The sequence below is a fragment of the Chinchilla lanigera genome, unplaced genomic scaffold (genome assembly GCF_000276665.1).
Source record: "Chinchilla lanigera isolate Chin_1 unplaced genomic scaffold, ChiLan1.0 scaffold00067, whole genome shotgun sequence".
In the NCBI taxonomy this organism is placed as follows: Eukaryota; Metazoa; Chordata; class Mammalia; order Rodentia; family Chinchillidae; genus Chinchilla; species Chinchilla lanigera.
In genome coordinates, this window is record NW_004955468.1 from 4,258,389 (window position 1) to 4,283,699 (window position 25,311).

Sequence of the window (25,311 nt, forward strand, 5' to 3'; positions counted from 1 at the left end):
TCTTTGAGACAGGGTCTCACTATGTAGTTCAGGCTGGCCTTGAGCTCACTTTGTAGCCCAGGCTGGTCTGGAACTCGCAACGATCCTCCTGCCTCAGCCTCCTGAGTGCTGGGATTACAGGCAGGCGCCACGATGCCCAGCAACTTTTTTCTTAAAGAGTTCCAGTTTTGTGAAATACAGCCTGGAATTGACGTTTGGAAGTAGATGTTGAATTACTCATAATCTTTTAAGATGTATGAGTCTTTTAAGATCTGGCTGCTGGGCAGGTGGTGCACACTTGTGATCCCAGCCCTCAGGAGGCTGAGGCAAGAGTGCCATGAGTCTGGGCTACAGAGTGAGATCAAGGCGACCCTGATCTATAGAGTGAGACCCTGTCTCCAAAATAAATAAATAAAGATCTGGCTTTAGAAAAGAGGTGAAGAAGGAAACACTGGATTCTTTTAGGCTTTCTCTGGGATCAAGCAGTGGTGCTTGCTGCAGTTTTTCTCAGGGTCAAGGATATAGCTCAAACCAGTTTTTCCCAGGAATTCATAGCCCCCGTTAGTCCCATTGCTGTTATACCCAGAGGAAAACAAGTATCTTCACCCCTGGTAGGTAGCTATTTCGAGGCATTTCTAGAATCCCTGTGAAGTGTACAAATGCATTGGTGTCTTTCACAGTAAGATAAAAGGTAAGAACAAAGTCAAAGGGTTGGGTTTTCCTCGGTAAGGCACCCCAGGGACACTCGTGCACATATGTAAAGAACTTGTGAGGGGTTAAAAAGTCTGGAGATGCCCCTGTCTACAGTAACTAAAAAGTATAAACTAGTTTAGATAGGAAAATAAACTAGGGGCCGAGATAAAAGAATAAGAGAAGAAGAAAGAAGGTGGAGGGAGGGAGATAGCCACCACTAAAGATGTAACCTGTGGAGGCCTCAGAGCACTGTGGGGTGTGGCAGATGTAGAGCAGATGGTTCCAGGAAATGGTGGCAGGTATGCTGTGGACAGCCCAGGCTGGTTGAAAATGAGCTGTTCTGGGGGAGGTTGGAGGTTGTGGCAGCACACATCTGTCTCTAGGGTGCATCTCTGGGGTACGGCCTGGTGGCAGGCGAGTGTTCTTCTTTGAAGGCTTGTAGCTGCTGGGTAGGAGGAGAAGGGAAACAGGTGCACTATGGCCAGTGCTGTAGATGGCAACCCAGTGATCCGGGCAGGATCCACCTTTCTCTACTCATAGCATCTACGCACCTGTGGAACACACAGGAGCACAGCCTCCTCTCCTACCAGTCTGATCGCATGTTACTGTTGGGACCTATCTTAGTTACTTTTCTCTCATTGCTGAGACAAAATACCCAACACCCAAAATTAAAGGAGGAAAGGTTTATTTGGCTCACAGTTTGTAGAGGTTTCAGTTCATAATCAGCTGGCTCCAAGGCAGGGTGGCATGGCAGAGGGGCAAGTTCTGCTGTGGAAGACAGCAAAATAACAAGAGCAAGAGAGGAGCAAATCTTTTTTCATTCCCGTATATTGTATGCAGGCTGTTTGCCCTAGGGCAAGTGTAACACTCACTTCGCCAATTCCAGCACTAGCCTACCCTCTATAACTGCATGAGGCTTTGGGGGAATATCTAGACACAAACCATACATAACAGGAGCTCTGAGCAGCCCTCTCCTGTGACTGGGTAGCTTAGCTGGGACCTCAGCAGAGGGGGCCCTTTCCTATAGGCAGGATCCATGTTAGGAGTGTTTTAGGTTTATTTGCAGGGCAGTTCCCTCACTCTGTGCTCCTCTCTTGAGGACTACATCTATGCTTTCAATAAAGTGGCAAAGGGAAAAAGAGATTTTTCGGATTTACAGATTAAAAAAGTAAGAACATCTCTTTGACCCTTGTTTTAAGTACTACCACTGCTCTGCTTGCTTTCATTTCCCTGTACAAATTAGCATTGAAGATGAAAGCCCCTGAAGAGGAAGAAGGGAAGTGAGTTTTAGGGAAGAGGAGAAAAAAAATGAAAAGCCAGTGGGCTCCTTCTTGGTGTGAGGTTCTTCCAGGTCCCAAGGATAACATCACGTATTGCTGAATAGCCACTTGAATATGAACTGCCCAGGGGATCCCCCCAGCCACCCTAAAATGGGAAGCTGTGGCATTAGGGAAACTAAACTTACGCCTTTAGGATTTGAGAGTGAGAGGCGAGGGAAGGATAGAGGAGGATTTAAAAGAGCAGCTTAGAGGCTGTTCTTTGATCCTAAAGTCTTTAGGATCTGCTTGATATATGGAGACACCTCCTTAGAGGTCATGAAGCCTGTTTGGAGGGAACACTGGGTTTCAGGGCAGGTTTTCTCACACAGTGCTTTTAATGAGCAACAGGCCCAGGAGTTTGTCCCTGTAATGGTATCTATCAGTAGAAGAGAGCCAAAGTAAAAGCTTTTACTGGAATAAGTAGGAAGAGGCAAAGAAGACTTGGAGAATTTGGCAGTAGGAGAGGTACTAAGCTGAACATTTTTGAAACAAAGGTGGGAAGGTTTTTAATCACTGTGGTTGGTTAGTAGGAAAGTACTGTAGTAGATTAGATGGGGCGGTAGACCAGTAGGATCTGTGAAACACATGAAGTTATTCCTAAATTTGTAGGTGTTTTTCCCTGTCTAAGCCATAAGTGTTTGCTAATTGATGTCCACTGAAGATAGACTTCCGCTCACCCACAGAGACTGGGAGGCAGGGTTGCTGTCTCCTTCCATATTTGTGTTTGGAAGCAATGGTTCCCAGCTCACTGAGAAACTTACTTAATGAGTTGTAAAACTGGCCAGAGGCTGGGAGATTTAAATACATTTCAAGACCTAGAATTTACAATTGCAATTTCCTTCAGTAAATTCTCTAAGGGAAGCAGGGACTTACAGGAAGACGAGACCTAAGTTTAGTGGAGATTTTTAACAGTAAGAAATTAATATTCCACATGTATGCATATTGGTAGTTAACAAAAATTTGGCAACTAAAATACCTAAATTAAAATCACACACACAAAAACATACGGTGATGATTAATTATCATCTGAGAGAGTTCTTTTTTGAGATTATTTTAATTTATATTGAAATCACACCTGTTAGGACAAAAAGGAAAAGAAGCAACTGTATGAGCTCAACAGGTAGGTTCATTTCAGAACAAACCTGAGAGGGACTGCTCTGCCACTAGAGAGCAGATCAGCAACTCTTGTACAGGCTATAAGGTCTTTATAGGGTAATGAGCATAAAAAAGAGGAGCTGTGGAAGGGAAATGTCACAATGGGGCTTTCAGGGTCAGAGTTCAGTACAAAGGAGCTGTACCTATCCGCCTGGGACCGGACTTAAGGATGTACAGGGAGTTGCATGTTGTTTGTCAAGAGCAGAGCTGGACAGTGATTGGGAGTTACAGGGTGGAGCTGTGCTTATGGGCTTTTACTGACCTGTGATGATGCATCTGTATCAGGTATAAAAGCATAGCAGGAGGAAGGGATTTAAAGTAGTCTCTGCTTAGAGTAGGATGGCAGTGGTTGGATTCGTTCAATACCAGATTATATTTATAATGTACAGGTGAAATATAAAGAATAACGATAAGACAAACAACCTTGAACTCCATACCCACCATGAGAAATAGGACTATCAGTATTGAAAATTCAGGTCGTCCTTCTTCCTGTGTAAAAGTAATCATCCATTCTAAATTCTGTGTTTTCCTTGGTTTACTTTCTATTGTTTGTTAATCATATGTGACTATAACTCATAACTACATAGTACTTATTTTTATATGTTTTTAACTTTACTTGATATTACCAAACTGTTTGATTTTCAGAGATTTGTTCATAACATGAATGTGGTTATAGTTTAACAGGAAAAGATTAGTTGTGTAGATAGAGATAGCATATACTTAGCACTTGATACGTACTAATATGTTTTTTTTTTTTTTTTTTTGTGGTACCGGGGATCAAACTCATGACCTTGTGGTTGCCATGCAGGCACTTATGCCACTGAGCTATATCCCCGGCCCTGTACTAATATGTTTGATACCAACATCAGTGCTAGGAAGTTGATTCTGTTACTGTCCGCATCTAACAGAAAACATTGAGGCATAGGGAAGTTGAATCCACCATCAAACACCTGATAAAAGGCCGCTGTAATGAGTGAGGCCCGTAAGTTGGACAGTCACCTGAAGGGTCACCTTGCTTCAGAGCAGGGATGAGGGGTTGGATGAGCCCTCAAGACCCCACCATGGATGCCCGTTGCCCACAGTTTTATTCTTTTCACAGGTACCTATGGGTGCAGAAGTGCTTACTCACCACGCACAGGTGAGTAGAAGGTGTCTCAGACCCATGGCCTCCTTATCTCCCAACCATATGTATGGTCTTGAATTACAGTGTCCCAAAACTGTGTGCTGGCTAAGCCCTTGGCCATGAGGTCTAGGGTCCCTCAGACTGAGGGACTCAAGTCTAGGCTGAGGGTTATATGGAGAAGTCATCATTTCTGGCAACATGTAGAATGCTGTGCAGATGGTATTATAAGCACGGGGGTGGGGGGCAGTACCTGCAGGTATGTAAAGGTAAAACAGCTGGCAATGTTCGGGAACTGAAGTTCTCCATTATGTTTGGGAACAGAGCATAGGGTTGAAGGTCCAAAACAGCAGGATGAGCAAATGTGTCGCTTTTCTGCTGGTTATGAGCCAAGTAACATTTTTGGTTTGGTTTGGTTTGGTTTTGTAAGACAGAGTCAGTATGTAGCCCAGGCTGGCATTGAACTCATGGCGATCCTGTTGTTCAACCTCCTGAGTGCTGAGATTACTGTATGTGCCAGCATGCCTGGCTGTCAGAAAACATTTGGAATAGAGAATGGAGGTAACCTGAATCAAGGATTAGCAGATTTCCCTTGGCTGCAAAGTAGAATATAGATATCAGGGGCAATGGAAGAGGTTACTACAATAGTCTGGATGAGTATTGATTTTGGCCAAGCAGGAGTGATAACTGTGGAGGTAGAGAATCTTATGACTTCAGGATTTGTTTTTCTGGCTGTACTTTCTGATGTGAGGAAGAGTCAGAGATAATATGATATTAACCAAAGGAGGGAGTCAGTTGTGGAATGAATTTCAGAGAGAATATGAGGAATTAGGTTTTGGACAGGTTCAGTCAGATGTTCCAGAGACTTTTTTTTTTTCCTTTTTTTCTTTTTTGTCTTTTTGAGACAGGGTCACGCTATGCAGTTGAGGCTGGCCTTGAGCTCACTTTGTAGGCCAGGCTGATCTCAAACTTGCAACGATCCTCCTGCCTCAGCCTCCCGAGTGCTGGGATTACAGGTGTGTGCCACCATGCCTGGCTCTTCGAGAGACTTTCAAGTAGAGGTGCTGAGTGGATAGCTCAACAACAAACAGGTCTGGAGTTTAGGATGTTCAGATGCAGACATAATAAGATATGTAGACCAAGGTAGGCTGTGAGTCACTGAATATATTTAGGAGGGGGAATCTTCAGGTGGTGGTGGCAAAACCACTAATGGGCACTGTGTAAGTAGCTTTTTGTCACAGTGAGAAAATACCTGATAAAAGAGCTTCAAAGGAAGAAAGGTTTATTTTGGCTCACGGTTTTGGAAAGTTTTAGTCTGTGGCAGTTCGACCTCATTGCTTTGGGCTGTGGTAAGGCAGGGCATCATGGTGGGGAGTGTATCATGGAGCAAAGTTGCTCACTTAATGGCAGCCAGAAATTGAAGAGAAGAAAACACCAACATCTTAGTATATGTGCTGCCGAAGCGAGCACAACACCAACATCTTAATATACATCTTAATATTCAAGGCATGTCCCCAGTGACCCAATTTCCTTCACTTACGCCCCATGTTCTAAAGGATCCATCATCTCCCAGTAGTGCCATCAGCTGGAGACCCAAGTTTCAATGCATTAACTTTTTTTTTTTTTTTTATCATTTTGAGACAGGGTCTCGCTGTGCAGTTCAGGCTTGTCTTGAGCTCACTTTGTAGCCCAGGCTGGTCTCAAACTCACAACGATCCTCCTGCCTCAGCCTCCCAAGTGCTGGGATTAGAGGCATGCGCCACCACGCCCGGCTCAATGCTTTAACTTTTGAGGACATTTAATAGTCAAGCCATAACAGCCATGTAATGTGAGGTTAGAGCTGAAAGACTGAGTCCCTTTTTTGGGCTCCTAAATGGAGTTAGTAAGCATTATAGTCTACACTGAGAGAGAGTAGGCGGGCAGGAGCAGGGTGTGATGGAAGCAAAGGCTTCCAAGGGAGAATGTCATGAGATGGTTGTTGAAACGCAGCAGTTATGGAAGTGAATTCACTGTGAGACCAGGGCCTGTGGTTATTTTATCCTTCAAAGGTTCACCAGACTTTTGTGGTGACCTGTGTCAGAGCCTGGAGAGCTTTACTCAGGCTTGTGGATAACATTTATGGTTAAACGGGAGATAGTCAGTGAACGGCAGGGGATAAGTGGAGCCAGGCATTGAATAGGACTTTGATGGAAAGGGGATGGTTGAGATGGGTGGGTGAGAATTTAAGATATCTGCTACCTGCTCATGATTCTTAGAGATGAGGATGAAGTAAGGAGTAGGGCAAGGTAGGGAGGTCTTTGAAGCAGGGCTCCGTGCTTCCTGTGGGACTGAGTCATCAGAGGTCTGTGGAAGCATAGAGTCATGGTTGCAAGTCCCAAGCGCCCTCCGGATACCATGTGCAGACTGGAAAGTAGAATGGTGAGAAGGTGCCTACAGGGAGCAGTGGGGCTGGCAGTGGCAGTAGAAGGTAAGAAATGTGAGGATGGGATGGTGTACAGAGACAGACAACGTGAAATGGTGGTCCGAGGTACTTGGCCCTAGGAGCTCTAGGGAGAAAACTGAACCTGTGTTTGTACAGAGAGGTATAAATTTGGAACCCAAGGGAATTTACTGTGAGGAAAGGGGCTGGGCCCTTCCTGTGAAGCTCAAAGCTTCATGGCATTTATCTCCACACCTGTCTTAATGGATGTGGGTGACACAGTGATCAGTGGAAGTATGAGGAGAGAGAGAGAGAGAGAGAGGGAGCAAGCAGTAGTGGCATCCAGCCTTAATATCTATGCAGTGAACTGGGAGAAGGGGAAGCAAGAGTTTAGACTGATGTTCCTAAGCAAAGAGGCTGCTCAGGGACCTTGCTCTCCCTGTCCTGTAGGGCAGTGTGACCTTTGGGGATGTGGCTGTGGACTTTTCCTGGGAAGAGTGGAAGCTTCTTGATGAGACACAGAGACTCCTGTACTTGGATGTGATGCTCGAGAACATTGCCCTTGTGGCCTCACTTGGTAAGTTCTTCTCACTTTCTACCATTCCGGCCTGGTTCTTTCCTTCCCTTTTACATCTGGGGCTGCTGTTTGCTTCTTCTCACAGCCCGCTATAGACCCTGCTTCCTTTAGTGTTTTGGGGGTAGGTGCTGGGTGTTCCCCAGCTCAGCCAAATACTCTATTCTCTCCCTAGGCCACCCTATCACCTAGGGCTGGAAACCTTGCAAGAAAAGATATGGTGACAGGAGTCTTGCCATGAATCCGATGGCTCTTACCTAGTATGGCCTCATCTGGAGAGTCACTGTCTAGAATCATACCTCTCTCTTCCCACTTTCCTCCAGACATTTCCTGTTACTTGATGCAAGGAATTGCAAGTGTACCACTGTGGTCACTAGTTTTGACATCATTAGTCTTTTTCTTACAAGATGTTCCTCTGCAGTTCTTTTTGTATTTATTTACTGTGGTCAGTGGGGTGATGGGGGTACCATGCACTGCTGTTGTTTCCTTATTTGCCATGTCTTTCGCTTAGGACTTATATCTTCTCGGATTCATGTTGTTAATCTGGAGGTGGGGGAACAGACCTGGGTACCTGACACAGCTGACTTAACTCCAGCCATCTCCAGGGGTACTGGCTCTGGTAAGTCAGAAGAGAATGATGCCTTGATATTAAAAGTGAGTTCTAATGGTACCAGGTACCTCTTCAGTGCCTATTACTTTTTTTTTTTTTCCCCATTACTATTTTCGTACCAAGGGTGGTGCCGTGACTCATTTCATCCATTCAGTCCCATTCTTAACACTTTTCCCCATTGTCATTCCTCCAGTGACTTCTGACCCTTGCTGTTCACACCTTTCTGGCTTTCAGGCTGCGTCCATCATTCTCCACCATTCCCTCCGCAGTGGTCTCCACCACTAAGCTGCATATAACGTGCTATGAGATGCGTATCATGTTAATAATATCCCTTAGTAATTGCAGACTGATCAGACCTGCAATCTCCCAAATGAGTGGATGGTAAAGGCTTAAATAAATGAGACAAATGAAATTATTTCAGGGCTCTGGGAGGTTCCAAACCCTCAGTCAGAATTCTGGGGCTAAGACAAAGAACTTCTCTGGGCTGCTTGTACTTACTAGGTTTTAAAACAAGCAAGGGAAATACTGAAGAAAATGCAGGAATCTGGGCAGGACTTGGGAATCCCTCTAAGGACTTCTCCAGGTAATCATTATGTTAATTTAGGAGAACTGTGTTATGTCCAGGAAGGCCTTCACCGCAGGAGTGAGAAATCTTCAGCTACAGTCTCCTTCTAGTTAATTGGGGTTGGAGCCAAACGTCCTTCGCTGTGGCCTTATTTTGTCCTTTGAGGTGTCCCAACTTCACAGGCCAACAGAGGCCTCAGTGGGGACCAGTGACTCTTAGAGGTTCACTTACTGTGAGTCCACTGCCCATCTCCAGACAAGGGCCTAGGCCTCGGGCAACCTCACATGTAAACATGAAAAGCCAATTAGATAATGTAAGTCCTGCTCAGAGCTGCTTCATAGTGGTCTCCATCAGATGTACACATTTCAAAACAGATATGAATGAGAGGCACAGCCACTCTTTCTGTGCAGCTTCCCACTCTTGTGGCCTTCCTTTTCCCCAGACCTCACAGTATGACATTGCTGCCCTCAGTATAGCAGGACTTTCTCTTGCTGGCTTCAGCTCCCATAGTCTCCCAAGAATCTTTTGTATTCATTCTTGGTTGTGTAAGACATGTTTGTGACGGCGTCACCCCTTTCACACACATTGCAATCTCCATATATATCAGTCACATTTTCTGCTTTCAGGTTGTTGGTTTCCAATGGAAGTTGAGGAGGCATCTTCTCAAGGAGGGTCACAAGTCAGGGCTCTGAATGCAGATACTGCCACCCAGAAAGTCTACCCTTGTGAGGTGTGTGGCCCAGTGGTGAAGGACATTTTGTTTCTGGGTGAGCATCAGGAAATACAACCTGGGCAGAAGCTGCACACATGTGAGGCCTGTGGAAGACAACTGTGGTTCTTTACAGACGTCCTTCAGCAGCACGTTCAGGACGAGCACATTGAAGAGAAAGATGTCAGGAGGTGCGAGAAGGCTGTGTTTGTTAATAGCTCTAGAGCACACACCTCAGTGAGTTCCTTTATGTGCATAGATGATGAAGAGGATCCCCTGAGCAGTTCAAGCCATCTGCAGCACCAGACCAGGGGTAACGAAGGAAATCCACACACAAGCACTAGCTACAGCACAGCCTTTCAAACTAAGGACAGACTTTATGAGTGCGATGAATGTGGGAAACTCTTCAGCCACAAAATCGCTCTTGTTTGGCACCAGAGAATCCACAGAGAAGAAATGACTGAAAGTGAGAACATCCTTAGACCAGACCCTGTCCTTATTGCACATCCAGGAATTCATACTGGTGAAAAGCCATGTGAGTATGATGAACATGGGAAGTTCTTTAGCCAAAGCTCCAATCTCATCTTACACCAGTGGGTTCAGTCTGCTATAAAGCCTTATCAGTGTGGTGAATGTGGGAAAGCCTTCAGATGCAAATCCAGGCTTGTTCAGCATCAGAGAATCCACACTGGAGAAAGGCCTTTTCAGTGTACCAAATGTGGGAAATTCTTTAGACAGAGTTCTGTCTTTATTGAACACCAGAGAGTTCATACTGAAGCAAAACCTTATCAGTGCAATGAATGTGGGAAATTCTTTAGAAGTAAGGTAACACTGGTTCGACACCATAAACTCCACACAGGTGAAAAGCCTTATGAATGCAGTGAATGTGGGAAATCGTTTATTCAGAGCTCTTACCTTACTGCACACATGAGAGTTCACACTGGAGAAAAGCCTTACGCGTGCAGTGAATGTGGGAAAGCCTTCAGAATAAAAAACAAACTTGTTCGGCACCAGAGAATCCACACTGGAGAAAAGCCTTATGAGTGTAGTGAGTGTGGGAAGTTCTTTAGAAGCAGAGTGATACTTGTTCGGCACCAGAGAATCCACACTGGAGAAAAGCCTTACGAGTGCAGCGAATGTGGGAAGTTCTTTAGAGAAAGCTCCAGCCTTATTTCACACCAGAGAGTTCACACTGGTGAAAAGCCGTATGGGTGCACTGAATGTGGGAAATGTTTTAGCCATAGATCAAGTCTCAATTTACACCAGCGAGTTCACACTGGAGCAAAACCTTACGAATGCAGTGAATGTGGGAAAGCTTTCAGCCGTAAAGATGGACTTGTTCAACATCAGAGAATCCACAGTGAAGAAAGGCCTTATGAGTGCAGCATATGTGGGAAGTTCTTCAAACAAAGCTCTGGACTCTTTGTACACCGGAGAATTCACAGAGGAACAAGGCCTTATCAGTGTAATGAATGTGGTAAAAACTATAGCAGGAGATCCCACCTTGTTCAGCACAAGAAATTTCACATTGGATAAAGGCCACCTGAATCTAACAAAGTGTGAGAAAGCCTATAGCAAAAGCACCATCCTAGTTTGTTATAAAACACAACACTGGAGTAAGGCCTTCCTTATGCATGCAGTCTATGTGGGAAAACCTACAGCAGCCAACACATACTTCTACACTGGAGAAAGGACTTGAGCGTTGTGAACATGGCAGAAGCGTTCATATACAATCTGATGCAGCACCAGAAAATTCACATTACAGAGATTGTGCAACAGATGTACAAAATTTTTTATATAAACCTTCAAACGTGTTTAGTACCAGAGGGTTCACACTAATGCAAAATTTTATGAACGTAGCAACTCTAGAACATTCTTTACCTGTAAAATCATACTTGTTGGGCACCAGAGAATGCACACCGGGAAAAGGATTTATGAGTACACTGAACATGTGAAACTGTTTTGCCGAAGCTCTAGCTTTATTGTACATCAGAGAGTTCACATCTGCTAGAAGAGTGGATTGAATGTGAATAATTTTTTAGCCAAGGCTCCCACTTCATTTTACAACAGAGTTCACATCAGGGCAAGGCTTTATTAGTACAAGAAATGTAGGAAAGCATCTAGCCTTAATCCATATTTCTTTAGGACCAGAGTCCATACTGAAAAGTGGACTTCTCATTTCTAAAAAATGTGAAAAATTATTTAGGCCCAAGTGTAGCTTCATTAAACATTGGAGAAGTCAGTGCATAGGAGGAAAGTGCAGTCACTGAAAAAGTATCAGTCAGTGACTTCTACTCATTTCCCACTGGAAAGGGTCTCAGAGTAGAGAAGATGTGCTGTCTTGTTTATTCAGTGTAGGGACAGACAATTGGAGAAACACGCTGAGAAACCCTCAGCCAAATGTTAAGTCTCAGATCTGGACTCCGTACTGAAGATTCCCTATAATTGTGCGGAACATTCTCAGGACTGCATTGCACATTCTGATCCCATCTAAGGCCCTGGTTATATCAATGCCAATACTTTTGGTTGAAGGCTCCTCACCTCTGCCACTTGGCAAATATGAATGCTATAACCCCAATATGCTCAGTGAGCACACTCTTCGGTGGCCTTTATCGTATTCCCTGGATGCAAATCACAAATTGTTTAAGCATAATTATAGTTGGAACTGAAAGAGTGTATATGAATAACAGTTGGGGGTCACTATAGAAAGTTCCAAGGTTTTACTCCACGTAAAGGTGCTTCCATAAATATTCTAGTCCAGTCACCATAGCCCTGAGAGATGAGGGTATGCAGATATACTCAGGACCATTGGACTTATGTATTACATACCTATGGCCATGGTGACCGGCAGAGCAAATAATCTGGACAGTTTTTCTGGATTCCCATAGCCTGCTTGAGCTGTTCACTTCAAGGCCAATGCTGCACTGGCAGAAAGGGGAGCCAGAGAAGAAATACTATAGTCGAAATAAAAGACTTCTGTGTCTCATGTAGAAATACCCTTCACTGATAGTCTTCCTAAAGGATAAAAGAGAATTATAATACAGTCAATATGTTTGCCCAGTCTGGTTTTTCAAGAGGCGTAGATCTACATTTTTACATGGAAGCATTTTTTTGATGGTTTATTAAGCTATAATTTTTTTTTTCTGGTACCGGGAATCGAACTCACGCCCTCACGCTTGCCAGGCAGGCACTGTGCCGCTGAGCTAAATCCCCAGCCCCTATTGAGCTATAATTGATATAAAATAGAGACACAAAAAAAACTGAACATATGTAAAAACCCATGAAGCCACCATAAGTATAATATGTCCATCACCTACAAAGTTACCTTGTATACATACAGAATTCCCATCTTCCCTGGCTCCTCCTCTCCACAACCAGTGGTAAACTAACTTGCTTTTTCTGAGATTTTATATAAATGCCATCATAAAATGTTTATTTTATTTTTTTCTTTTGGAGACAGGGTTTCACTATGCAGTTCAGACTGGCCCTGAACTCACTGGGTAGCCTAGGCTGGCCTTGAACTAGCAGCAATCCTTCTGCCTCAGCCTCCTGAATGCTGGGATTGACATGCGCCACCATGCCCAGCGTACTCCTTTTTTCATTCATCATTTGGAAATTCATCCATGTTGCATGTATGAGTTTTTGTGTTCTCTTTTACTGAATAGTATTTTTTTTGTATGGATATGTTATAACATGTTATTCTGTACATCTGTTAATGGACCTTTGGATTGGTTCCAGTAGAGGGTTATAACAAAGTTGTAATTAGTTTTGTGCTAGTTAATACCTAGAAGTACAATGCCTGATTAAAAGGAGGTGAGCGGTTATCATTCTACAGACTGATCAATTTCCAAAGTGGTTGTACCGTGGTAAATTTTTATTAGCATTATCTGATTCCAACTCAGTGCCCTCAACATTTGGTATGTATATCAATCTTTAATCTCATGAGTGATGCTCTTATAAAGAATTTTCTTTATGAAGTTATCAATTTCTAGTTCTTTGCCAATATAGAGAAGTATGATTACATCTTATATATTGATTTCCTACCCTGGAAACTAGTATTTTTTGTTGTTGCTTTGTTTGCAGATTGCATGGGATTTTCTCCACAGACCCTCATGTTGTCTGTAAAGGAGAAAGCTTTTTTAAAAAACTGGGAATTGTGAAATGTTTTGCCCTAGAGTTGTACCAAAATGAAAAAAGGGGCTGAGGATGTTGCTTAGAACGAAAGCCCTGTGTTTAATCTTCAGTACCTAAAATACAAATCTACAAAGTAAATGGCAACTTATTTAATCTGCTATCAGAATGTTTGTGTCTCCCGCAACCCAAATTCTTACACTGAAGCCTCACTGCCCAGTGTGATAGCATTTGGAGGTGAGGCTGTTGGGAGGTTAGGTTAGGTGAGGCAGGATTTTGAGGGAGTTTAATGGCAGTGTGTCTTTTGTAATAACTTTTCAAAAATTTAAGCGTTCATAATTATTTTTTGTCTTTTTTGAGACAGGGTCTCACTATGCAGTTCAGGCTGGCCTAGAGCTCACTTTGTAGCCCAGGCTGGTCTTAAACTTGGAATAATCCTCCTGCCTCAGCCTCCTGAGTGCTGGGATTACATGTGTGTGCCACCACAATTTTTTTTCTTTATCACACCTAATATGACAAATACAAATCAGTTTTCACGGCAAATAGGCAGTGTCAGGACTAAGATCTCAGCAGACATAGGAGGTAAGCTCTATGACTGTATTCACTTACAGGGACTAAGGGTACACTGAATCCAGTGTGACAGGAATCTGGGTGGCACAGTATGGGAGAAAAGCAAGGCAGAGGTTTGACGTAAGATTTTTTTCTTTGAGAAAGATCATTTTAAACTTTTTGAATCCTGAGATGCATAGTCCTGAAACTGAGGGTTTGGGTAGAAACACTACAAAGCTGTATACAAATATTCCTTAAGTTTACTCAAAACAATGTTTATTTTAACCCTTCTGCATAGAAACATGAGTAAATAAGAAAATAGTTTAGAATGCTATGACCTCAGTAGTGAGACTAATCAGACATAGACTAAAAGCTTTTCTGGTCTCACGTTGAAAGTTTAAAAGCAAGCCTTGGAAGGAAAAACTGCCAAGTAACGTTACTGAATGCCATAACAAAGTCCAACACTGAAGGGACACAAACAAATGCAATATGCAATATAAATTACACCATCTGATGATACTTGCTGTGCATACAAAGACATAAAAACATATTAGCAAAAATACATTTACAAACATGGTAAGGTTAGACTAGACCATTACACTAAATGTCATTACTGTATATAAAGTTTCAGAGATCTGAGAGTAAAATAGATATAAAAATAGACCTAAATGAAAGAGATAAATGTACTTCAGACACCATGTGGCATGAACACTACATTAAACTGGAAGAAATTGTCAGTGAATTTAATGGTGTAACTGTAGATATTATCTAAAATAAAACAATTCAGTGATTTGTAGGAATATACATATACAGGATATTAGGAGTAGTGCACAAAATTTAATACTGAAAAAATGAATATGAGATACATCCAAAATGCTCATGTCACATAGTATTCAGAATCAAATTGCTAAAAACACATGGCCAAAAGTCCTAAGGCAGTGTAGGAAGTAGGTGATATATATTTCTTCCAGAATACCAAGATTATTTGAAAGTAGTGAAAAAAACATTTTTTTTTTGGTTTTTTTTCTGGTACCAGAAATCGAACTCACAACCTTGCACTTACCAGGAAGGCACCATGCTGCTGAGCTAAATCCCCAGCCCCCGCAAACATTTTTTTTAACTTGGTAATGTTTTAAGTAAATCCTATTTCAGACAGCACAATGGCCAGATCTAGAAATAAATAGGCAGAAAAACATCAGAAATTCGATTTACCAAAAAAAAAAAAAAGTTTAGACAAAAGAGTGAAATGATTTTTAAAACTAATATACTTCATTAAGCAAAAATTTTAATGAATTGTAAATTTGAAGTAAATTATACGACAAAGTATACCGCCAATTTTGTTTCTTTTTTATAGTACAGATGAAGTTTTGTAAGCTGAAGACATGTATTTTACACCTAAGAACAAAGTTTCTCAACCTTGGCACTAAGGACATTCGAAGCAGGTAATTCTTTGTAGTGGCCTGCTGTCCTGTGTGTCCTGTCATGCTTAAAAGCATTCATGGTGCTGGTGTTGGTCGTTGAGTGCATATGCCCATCTCTTTCGTCCACTTTTGACAATAGTGTTTCCATACGTTGTCACCTACCACCCATGGTTGAGAACTATGAGCCCAGTAAACACTGTATATAAGGAGCCAATCATTTTTTCCTTTTTTTTTTTTTTTGAGAGAACCCATCTCATTGTGTAGTTCAGACTGGGCTTGAGCTCACTATAGCCCAGATCTTATCTCAGCATCTCAAATGCTGAGATTATAGGTCTGTACCACCATGTCCAGGAAGAAGCCAATAGAATTGATAATAGATTTTTGTTGTTTTGAGACAAGGTCTTGTATTTCAGGCTGGCTTTGAACTTACTCTGTACCTAGGCTGGCCTTGAGCTTGAGGCAGTCCTGCCTCAGCCTCTGGGGTGCTAAGATTGCAGGGGTGTGTTCATTAAATCTAACAAATATATTACAGTAGTACAGGAGATTAATCATAAGGGAAATAGTATATATGGGGGAAAGGTAAAGCGGTAGTTAGGGAACCTTTCTGCTTTCCACACATTTTTCTTTCTTGTGTGTGTATCCACACATTTTCCTGTAAACCAGTAACTACTGAAAAGGTAAGTATTTTTCAAAAATCACAAGAAACCAGGAACTTCACAGCATTCATTTGTTCCTGGCTGAAGCCAGAGACTGGCTACAAAGGCCTTGAATGACAAGGAGCTAAAAGAGTGACTGGTCATCTCCGAGGTATCTTTATCTCGGAGACATGGTCTGGTGTAGAGCGTAGACTGAGGGGAAGACCTGAGCTGCTAGACCCGTTCTGCTGCCACAGATGGCAGTCTGGGAGCGCAACCATGATACTTGCATTCTACACTAAGCAGAAATAATTTTTCCTCAGTTACTTTTGTATAAAATAATTGTTGTGTAGTGACAGAAAAACATGCAGTTTAGAGCCTCTATGTAGAAGAGCTGCAGAAACTTGAATTTACCAGGCATCTAAGAAATAAAGGCTGTTACCACTGACTTCCTAGTCTTCTGCAGGGCAAGAAGATTGTAGATTTAGAACACCTAAAGCCTTCCACAGAAATCATTTTTAAGGAAAAGAGGTTTTCACCCAAAGCAAACTTCCTATTATGTACAGTTAACATTTTCCTGCTGGTAGGAAACTGATGAATGACTAATAAATTGAGGCAGGGCTCGAAGCAATCATGAAGATCTGGTAGAAGACAGGAGACCTCCTTTGCTCTCACTGGGTACCTGGCAAGGCACTGGCATAAGGAAGCTAAGCACCAGGGAAAGTGTCTCCATTTAGAGTCCTGATCTTCCTAGACTATCTGAAAACAGCCATTTTTATCTGCTTCTGCAAGGGGAAGGCAGGCCTGTTTGCAACTGTGCCACGGGAGGGGAGAGTCCGCGTGTCCAGGAGCCTCCGTCCTCGTGCCGTACAGTATCTCCTCATGGAAGGAGACCACTCGTCCATTTTGGAGGGTGCTAGAAGATCAGGGTGGTGGCAAATAGACTTGAGTGTGAGCTGTGGAATCTGACTTCCCTGAACGTGTGTGTTCGTGAGATGACTAGTGAGTAGATGTGGTGCTGTGCCTGCCTAAAGTGTGCCTGTGGTGGGAGGCATCAACAATATTGGTTATCTACACCGAAAAAAGACAGAACTTGTGCTGTAAAGCCAATTTTAAACAAGGATAGCATGATAGGAAGGCTAGAGCTATGTGGCAGTCACCCTGCTCTAAGTCCTTTCTGAAAGCTTCCCTCAGCAGTCCCTGTAACTTGGTAATTTTTTGGCACATGTGCAAATCTAACCACTTTCTAACAGTAGACAAGCCCTGCTGGTACTTCTGCAATATATATCCCAGTAGGTCATCACTGCACAGGTACCAGACCTTAGTGAGCTTGTGGTACTTGTTCAAGTGGCTCTCATGCCACATGGCCTCTATATGATTGGTTTGGTCCATTATGGCCTGTAAGCTTCTGGCACTAACCCCCCAAATAAGGCCCGTATGTAGTAAAAGTCCCCTTTATCTTGTGGAATATAGCCTTGTGACTGAGGTTAGCATTCCTAGACACAGCTTCTCTGACTGATCCCATTTTTGTCAGGAGATCTCCACACCCACATAGTCCCTGAACTTCATGTCCACATCTGTTCAAACAAGATAACCCACCTCCCTGAGAGAGCCCTGCTGGGAAAAGTCATTGATCTTCTCTATGAGTGAAAACTCACACATCTCATATGCATGTAGATAGCTTGCCAGTAAGCATAGTGTGGACCTTGAGGATGACTACCTGCCTGCCTTTCTTTTGGAGCAGTCTTCAAGGAACATAGACTGGTCAGTGAAGATATATTTCACCAGGTGTCCCGCCATGAAGTATGTCTCTGCGGTCTTCAGGAACAACTTCAGGTTGCTTGATGAATTGAGTAGCATTGCCCGAATAGTGTCCGTAGCAGCTCAGCCATGGCACCACATCTAACCAATGCAGCGTGGATCTTGTAGATTCTGTTAGCCACCATCTTCCCGTAGAGGCTTGTCTTGAGTGAGATGAGGTAGAATACATGGATCATAAGACACACACACTTCGTGCTCCTCAGACCCTACTCCAGTGCAAGGGGCACCAGCCGCAGGCTTCAGGGTGAGGGAAGACTCCAAAGGTGTCAGAAAACTGGTAAATTCAGCTCTGGTTTGGGTTTATGTCAAAGAAAGGTGGTAGCAGGACTCCGTCAACACACAAATTCTGGGCCAGAATGTAGGAAAGAAATTACGGCTCCTCAAACAGGCTGAAGAGATCACTCAACAAATGAACAGATCATGATGAAAGTAGGGTAAGGCAGGAGCCATCAGGGCCTACCCAAGACCTTTAAATAAGCACTGAATTTCTGAAAAATACATGATGTTGAGGCCAGACTGTCTTCGGGTTATATCCAGTTGAGACAGGCTGACATAGGCAATCATTTAAGAACCCTGCTCTGGGATCTTGTAGAGAGCCCTTCCTAGTCATCATGGCTCAGAAAGTTTATATTTATAATCCCATGGAAAAGTTACTGGAATTGTAGTGAGTTCATTCCAATCTACCACTTCCAGTGCAACCCATGGTGAGAATAAAGACACTCAGGCATATTTGTAGTTGTGGGGAGCCAAGGGGTCCTAAGCCCAGCCACAATGATGGCTATCCAGAACAAAGGCCTGGGTTTTATTAATTCACGATGAAGGGAGTGGCTTGAGAGTGAGTGACTGAGAATGGCGGGAAATAGCTGAGAGCTACTGTGAGCCAGGCTAGGTAGGAGGCCTGAAATCACCTCTGCAATGTGCAGAAGGAGAAATCTGAGGAAAACAATTGAGGTAATATCTAATCTTTTTTTTTTTTTTTTTTTGGTTTTTCTCTGGTACCGGGAACCGAACTCATGACCTTGCGCTTGCCAGGCAGGCGCTTTGCCGCTGAGCTAAATCCCCAGTCCCTCTTGTGTAATCTTTCAAGCTCCAGGAACTCATAGCCTCTGTCGTGAGGCTTGATCCCAGCCAATAGCATGGAGCATTGGCTCTTCATCCCGCCTTGTCCTAGCTCACACAAGGGAACAACGGGGCATCTGGGGAAACACTGCCTGCTGTCTTCAAAGACTATACATCAGCACCTCAGCTGGACCGATATGCATTGCTTAAAGCCAATTGAAGGGATAAGGAAAAGTCCTAGCCAGTTGTATGCATATCAGTACATGAAAACAGGGTCTCCAAAATGGAGATAATTGCCCCTCCTTCAAGGAGGGGGTGGTCCTCCACAGGATTTATGGTGGAAAAATGAGAGACTCTTCACATTAAGGATTACTTTCTCTTTTTCCTCCCATTAAATACTCAAAGTTCCACTGAAAATTTTTTCACTAGGTAGAAGGCCTTACATTGTGTTTTGATCAGGTTGCTAAACAATGTGAACAATCTTACTGTCTCCTCAGAACAAGATAGGGTGTACTAAATAATCCTTATTGTACAGATGGAGAAACAAGCTCCAAGAGATGTTTGACTGGGCCATAACCACATGGCCAGCTGATACGTGCTCACGCCAATTAATTAGACCCTAAAAATGGACCTGCATTCTGACTGACTTCCTCATTTATGTATTCACTGGGCTTCTTGGGGGGTGGGGTTCTGTTCCAAGATAGATTCCTTTTGAAATCTGCCTTAGGTTTCCATGTCACTGATCCTCAGACAGAACCCCAAGATTGAGAAGGGAATCTGAGTCTTTATTGACTCAGAACTTATATTGTTTACAAATGCACTTCCTCCTGTCTGTAGTTCTAGGCACTTCTAAGCATTGTCCTCCTGCAAAATGAAGCCCCTGACAGAGCCTTTCCCAATATAAGACCAACAGCAAGTTTTAAAAAAAAGCTTCTTACAATGGATAGAGACAGTTTTTCCTAGCATTCTGAGACCTTAGGGTAGAGTGTTTTAAAGGAGTTTCATTTTGCTTTTGTGGTTGGATCATGACATTTTCCCAGTTGTGCATAAGAATGTTAGTTAGCATAATCACTGCTGATCAATAAGCTATATAGTAGCAAAATATCAATACAGCTCCTAGGGTTTAAAAATTGATTGGCTGCTATCCCAAGAGCCCATTTTGATTGGAAGATTGGTCTGCAGGATGGCAGTATTCGGAGATAGTTGAAACTTTAGGAGGTAGGGTTTAGTGGGAGGTTCTTAGGTCATTGAGAATGTGCTCTTGGATGGTAGTTCTCTTGCAACCCCTTCAGTTCTAGTGAAAGTGTGTCATAAAAGCTGTCCTTCCTAACCCAACATGTAATCTTCTGGTTCCTATATGTGCTCCCGTAATGCTTTCTGCTATGAGGTGATACAGCCAAGGAGTGGCCCTTGCCATAATGAAGTGGGATGTAAAAAGAAAAAGCCTTTTCCCAAACTCCCCACTATGTACAGCTGTTCTTTGTTCTAATACAGATGAAAGCAGTAACTTTTGTCCGTGTAAGTAAAATTTTGTTTTTGTTTTTTTTCCGGTACCAGGAACTAAACTCATGACCTTGCACTTGCCAGGCAGGTGCTGTGCCGCTGAGCTAAATCCCCAGCCCCCCTGTAAGTAAAATTTTATAACCTCCTGTCCCTATAATATCCTGTTATGCCTCAGCAGGGCCAGCAAGATACAAAACTGTCACAGTCTGACAAACTTTTTATTCTTCTGCTCGCCCACAAGTTCTGTGCAGAAGACCAACCTCCGTGAAAAAAACATATGAAGACTGGAGCCTTTCCTTTGTCCAGCATTCAGCCATTTTGGACACACAAAAGTCCAGTGTTTCCCCACTGGTCTCTCTGAACTCTTGAGTTCTACAACAATAGGGCCTATATTATGTATGCCATTTTAACCTCCCAAATTGTAAGCTAAATAAACCTCTTTATTTCATAAGTAGCCTGTCTCAGGTATTTTGTTATAGTAATGAATAGCTGATAAAACCCTGTCATGTTGCAAATGTCAAAAAGCTGAAGAACTACTTTTATCAGAGAATGGCATCAGAAAATAAAGAGCATGCACTCAATATGATTGCAGATATTGCTGCATATACCTGTGCCTCTGGTGCCGGTCTGAGGAGTCTGCACATCCCAGGAAATTGGGTTGGGGGATTCATTGCCTTTCTATCATAATCCTTCTCTGAGAATCTTAAGAGGAAAGAACCTGACAGAATAAAAAGATAGGAAGAGGTAGACACCAGTACACAGGGTAGCTCTAGGAAGAAAAGAGACTTGGTATAGCCTTTGGCCTTTTGGACAGACCACAACTCCTCAGCTTTGCCAGGCCACTAACCTGAGAATGTCCATGTTCTCCTGTCTTTGTGGCACTACATGGGCTCTGGCCTTCCTAATTCTACCTTCCCCAGCACATATGCCTGTGTCCTCTTCAAACCATTACCAGTGGTCATTCTTATTGTCCAAAAACCTATTCCTTTCTCCTACCACTGAAAACCCTTCATTAAACCCTCATTTTTCCTCTCTCTATGGATTCTTGGGGGTTAATTTTGGTTCATATGCTAAAAGACATGCAGTTTCCATAAGGTGACCTTCATCCAGACAGTATTCCCAAGTACAAAAAACCTGAAGGAGTTTATTACCATAGGATCATCCCTAAAAGAAGCAATAAAACAAATCTTTCATGATAAAAAGAACATTAAGATAGTAACACAGGAAGAAACAAATCATCTCTAGTAATGGTAACTGCACAAACATAAAAGCCAGTGTCACAGCATTTTGGGACCTATAGTAATAATGGAAGAAAAAGCTCGTGCCCATTCTTAATTCCTGAAAATGTTAAATCTAGGTAGAACATATTACTTAGAAGCTGCTGGCATTCTGTTTTAAAGGAAATACCTGGATTAGAACTTCTTGGAAAACTAAACAGTATGACTTTTTTGGCGGGGAGGGGTACCGGGAATCAAATTCAGGACCTTGCACTTGCCAGGCAGGCAGGCGCTTGTGCTGCTGAACTATATCCCCAGCAAACAGTATGACTTTAAATTCCTAAATTACAGATTATAAGAATTCCAGTTTCGGGCCTGGGGATTTAGCTCAGTGGCACAGTGCCTGCCTGGCAAGTGTGAGGTCATGAGTTTGATTCTCAGTACCAGAAAAAAAAAAACCAAAAAAGAATTCCAGTTTCATCCAGATTTGGCTAACTGTAGAGTCAGTCCTGCTTGTCTCTACTACACTTAATTGCTGAAACTAAAGTATTTTCTAAGCCATTTCACATACCAGGAGAACCATCTGCAGGCAGAGAAAGTAAACTATATAAGCACGTTTCTCAGCTCCTTACATATTATTTTATAAAGCATTTATGACTCTACACTAGAATCTTTTGTAGGCTCTAGTCATAGTGAGTTGAAAGACATCTCTTGCCCCAGTGACATTTACAATACAGTATGTGAGAGAAACAAATAAACACAAAATTGTAATGGAAAGAAACAGCAGTAGGGGTATTGCAGCAGGGAAAAAATATAAAACTGTCTGAAGGAGACAAAACTTCAATTGTGCTTTAAAGAAGGAAAGAAGTAACAGGTGGAAAAGGGTATTTGTAGTTTAAAAAAAAAAAAAAAAAAAGGCAGTGTACTGGCACGTGCCTGTAATCCCAGGACTTGGGAGGCCAAGGCAGGGAGATCACTGAGTTCAAGGCCAGCCTGGGGTGCACTGTAAGTTCAAGTCTAGTCTAAGTGACACACTGAGACCCTCTGTCTCAAAAAAAAGGAAAAAGGAAAAAGTCAAAGAAGTAGCAAGTGAAAATTCAAGGAAGAAAGAAAGGCATGGAGAACTACAGCTCTCAGCATGCTGTGAGCTTGAAGGCCAAAGCACTGAGGCGGGGTCCCGGCCTCTGGTCTGCCGGGCTCTTTGCCCTGGTGCCAGCCAGGAGCTGAGTGGGGACGGGAGCCACGGAAGAGACACTGCCCCAAAACTGGGCTGCAACAAGCTGCACCCGGACAAGCTGACCCTCGGCATCACCTGCCTTCTAGAATCTTCTCCAGGTGTGACAGAGGTAACCTTCATAGAAAAGTCACCTGCTGAACGTCATATGATTCCTTCATGAGAACAAAAAAAATAACTGTATGATGCCTGGGGATATGACGAACTTTTACCTGATGACCAGTGGCTTCCACGTGACCTGGAGTGTGCAGCTAGATGAGCACATCCTTCCCCTGGGCAACATGGCAATTCACAGCATCTCAAAACTAGCTGAGCTCAACCAGTCTTCTATGTATTCACTTCCTAATGTACCGGCTCTGGCAGACCTGGAGGATGATACATCTGAAGCCAGTGAGGACCAGCCAGGGAAGCCTCATTTTGACTCTCGAAGTGTGCTATTTGAGCTGGATTCATGCAACAGAAATGGGAAGGTCTGCCTTGTCTACAAAACTGGGAAACCAATATTAGCACAAGACACTGAACTCTGGTTCCTGCACAGAGCATTATATTGCATTTTCTCACAGATACTTTTACTATGTATTATCACCTGCTCATCACCCACCTGGGCCTGCCCCAGTGGCAGTATGCCTTCAGCAGCTATAACATTAGCCCACAGGCCAAGCAGTGGTTCAGCCTGTATAAGCCCATCACCTACAACACAAACCTGCTCACCAGAGAGACCGACTCCTTCATGAGCAAGCTAGATCCAAGCAAAGTGTTTAAGACCAAGAACAAATCTGTAATCCCAAAGAAGAAAGGGCCTGTTCAACCTGCAGGTGGCCATAAAGGGCCCTCAGCTCCCTCTGCCTCTAAACCCTCATCTAGCTCCGCAAACCCTATCTGCAAATGAGCACCACCTCCATTTCTCCATCAGCCTCACAGTAGTAATTTCCATGCACAGATGGCCCCAGGGCTGCTGTCTTGCTTACTTTCCTCTCACTGCTGAGACAAAATACCTGATGCCTGAAGTTAAAGAAGGAAAGGTTTATTTAGTTCATAGTCTGTGGAGGTTTCAGTCCATAATCAGCTGGCTCCAGGGCGGCGGGGCACAGGGGCAACATTTCAAAGCAGCAGAAGACAGCAAGAGTACAAGGCGGCAGGGGGCGGGGGAGCAGAAAGCATGCTTCTTTCCTTCTATTGTGTGCAAACTACCCACCCCAGGGCGGGTGTAACACTCACACCCATAATCCCAGCATTGGACCATGGATCAATCAAAAACTCTAGAAGTCTGCTCCATGACTGCATGAGGTTTTGAGGGGCGGGGGGCATCCAGACACAAACCATAACAGATGGCCACAACTTGATTTTGTGCAATTATAAGCATCCTCCTGAATGATCAAAATCTTCCCACTGACAATAGCTGGGGATTGGAAGGGCATAGGTACTGAATTTTACTCAAGTGTCCCCAACTCACTTCTCTACAAAGGCGTTGGAGCAGGGCACTGGCTTCTGAGAAAGTGTAAGGACCATAAGGCAGGAGAATCTGACTATAACTAACTGGCTAATGTTCAGGGACATCAAGGAAACAGGCTCTTCTGAGGATATGAAGTGGAGTCCAGCAGTGAAGAGTGCTACAAAGTCCACTGTGGGAGAACTGAGACATAGAGGCCGGAAGGGTGGGGCCAACAGCCAAAGTTGGATCAGAGAACCAAATGGGCAAGGTCTCAAGAATGGGAGAGGTAAAAATAAGCTGGTATGATTTGGACAAACTGATGATGGAGGCAAAGACTGGCACAACCCACTAGGAAGAGTGTAAGGGAAGGACACTTGAGTGTCGAGAATGTGCATCCATGTTTGACACGGCTGCACACAGTAGAGAGACTCTATGATAGCCGGCTTTATGAAGGAACGTCAATCAAATGCTGAACCTCGTTCATCCATGCAGTCATGCTGGGGAGATTCCCTGTTATATAGGGAGGGTTTGTGGAAACAAAGACCAACCAAACAAAAACAGCTAAGGCTATTTATCCATTGCTTACTGTAGCCGGGGAGTCAGTCACCATCACTGACGGCTTCTTAGAGACCTAAGGGCAGGCACAGCAAGGGCAGAGCACTGCAATGGAGAAAAGGGAAAGGCCCTGGTGTGCCCTGACTGGGGGCTGTTGGCTTGGAAAGCTGTGTGTAGGGCCTTCAAATTAGACGCTGGGCCTCACATGAGGGTAGTTATGTGAGCATCCTTGGCTTTCTGCAGTTGGTCCTAAATTGGAGATAAGAACAAAAATTACAGAAACTGTCAGTTATTAGTCAAGAAAGAAGACTTTGTTTAACTTCCTGGCTTGTTCACCAGAGATAGCAATCTGGATTCCTGCCAATCTCACTCATAGTAAGTAGGCTTCCTGTGGTCTCATTATAGAACAGAGGGTGGTTTCCTGGGCAGCTCTTGGGCCAGAGCTCCCTTTTTAGGTATTGTCTGGCCAGTGTCTGAGTTGTAGATTGTCCCTTGGGACTTCAATTAACACCTCCCTGGAACCGGTTGACTGTGTTAAACCATTCTTCAAATCTACTCAGGGTCTCAGGAGCATCGGAGACTCAACATGTCCCAAACCTAACTTCTACTGA

General features: G+C 43.4%; 1 protein-coding gene and 2 pseudogenes across 2 annotated transcripts in view; 2 read left to right on the top strand and 1 right to left on the bottom strand.

Annotated features, from left to right (window-relative positions):
* The window catches only part of LOC102008303 (zinc finger protein 419-like), a 19,309-nt gene extending 6,913 nt beyond the window's left edge, over window positions 1–12,396 (top strand). Inside the window, exons 2-5 of one of the 2 annotated variants that reach the window (XM_005400012.2) lie at window positions 4,246–4,284; window positions 7,136–7,262; window positions 7,771–7,878; window positions 9,061–12,396. In XM_005400012.2, coding sequence (XP_005400069.1) covers window positions 4,246–4,284; window positions 7,136–7,262; window positions 7,771–7,878; window positions 9,061–10,679 — 1,893 coding nt within the window. In that variant the 3' untranslated portion in view covers window positions 10,680–12,396. The remainder of the gene's footprint in view (window positions 1–4,245; window positions 4,285–7,135; window positions 7,263–7,770; window positions 7,879–9,060) is intronic. The other variant, XM_013522366.1, reaches the window with a different exon arrangement.
* A 1,311-nt stretch (window positions 12,397–13,707) lies between these two features.
* On the bottom strand, window positions 13,708–18,388 carry LOC106150203 (annotated as a pseudogene).
* LOC102010986 lies at window positions 18,121–23,661 on the top strand (annotated as a pseudogene).
* The last annotated feature ends 1,650 nt before the right edge of the window (window positions 23,662–25,311 follow it).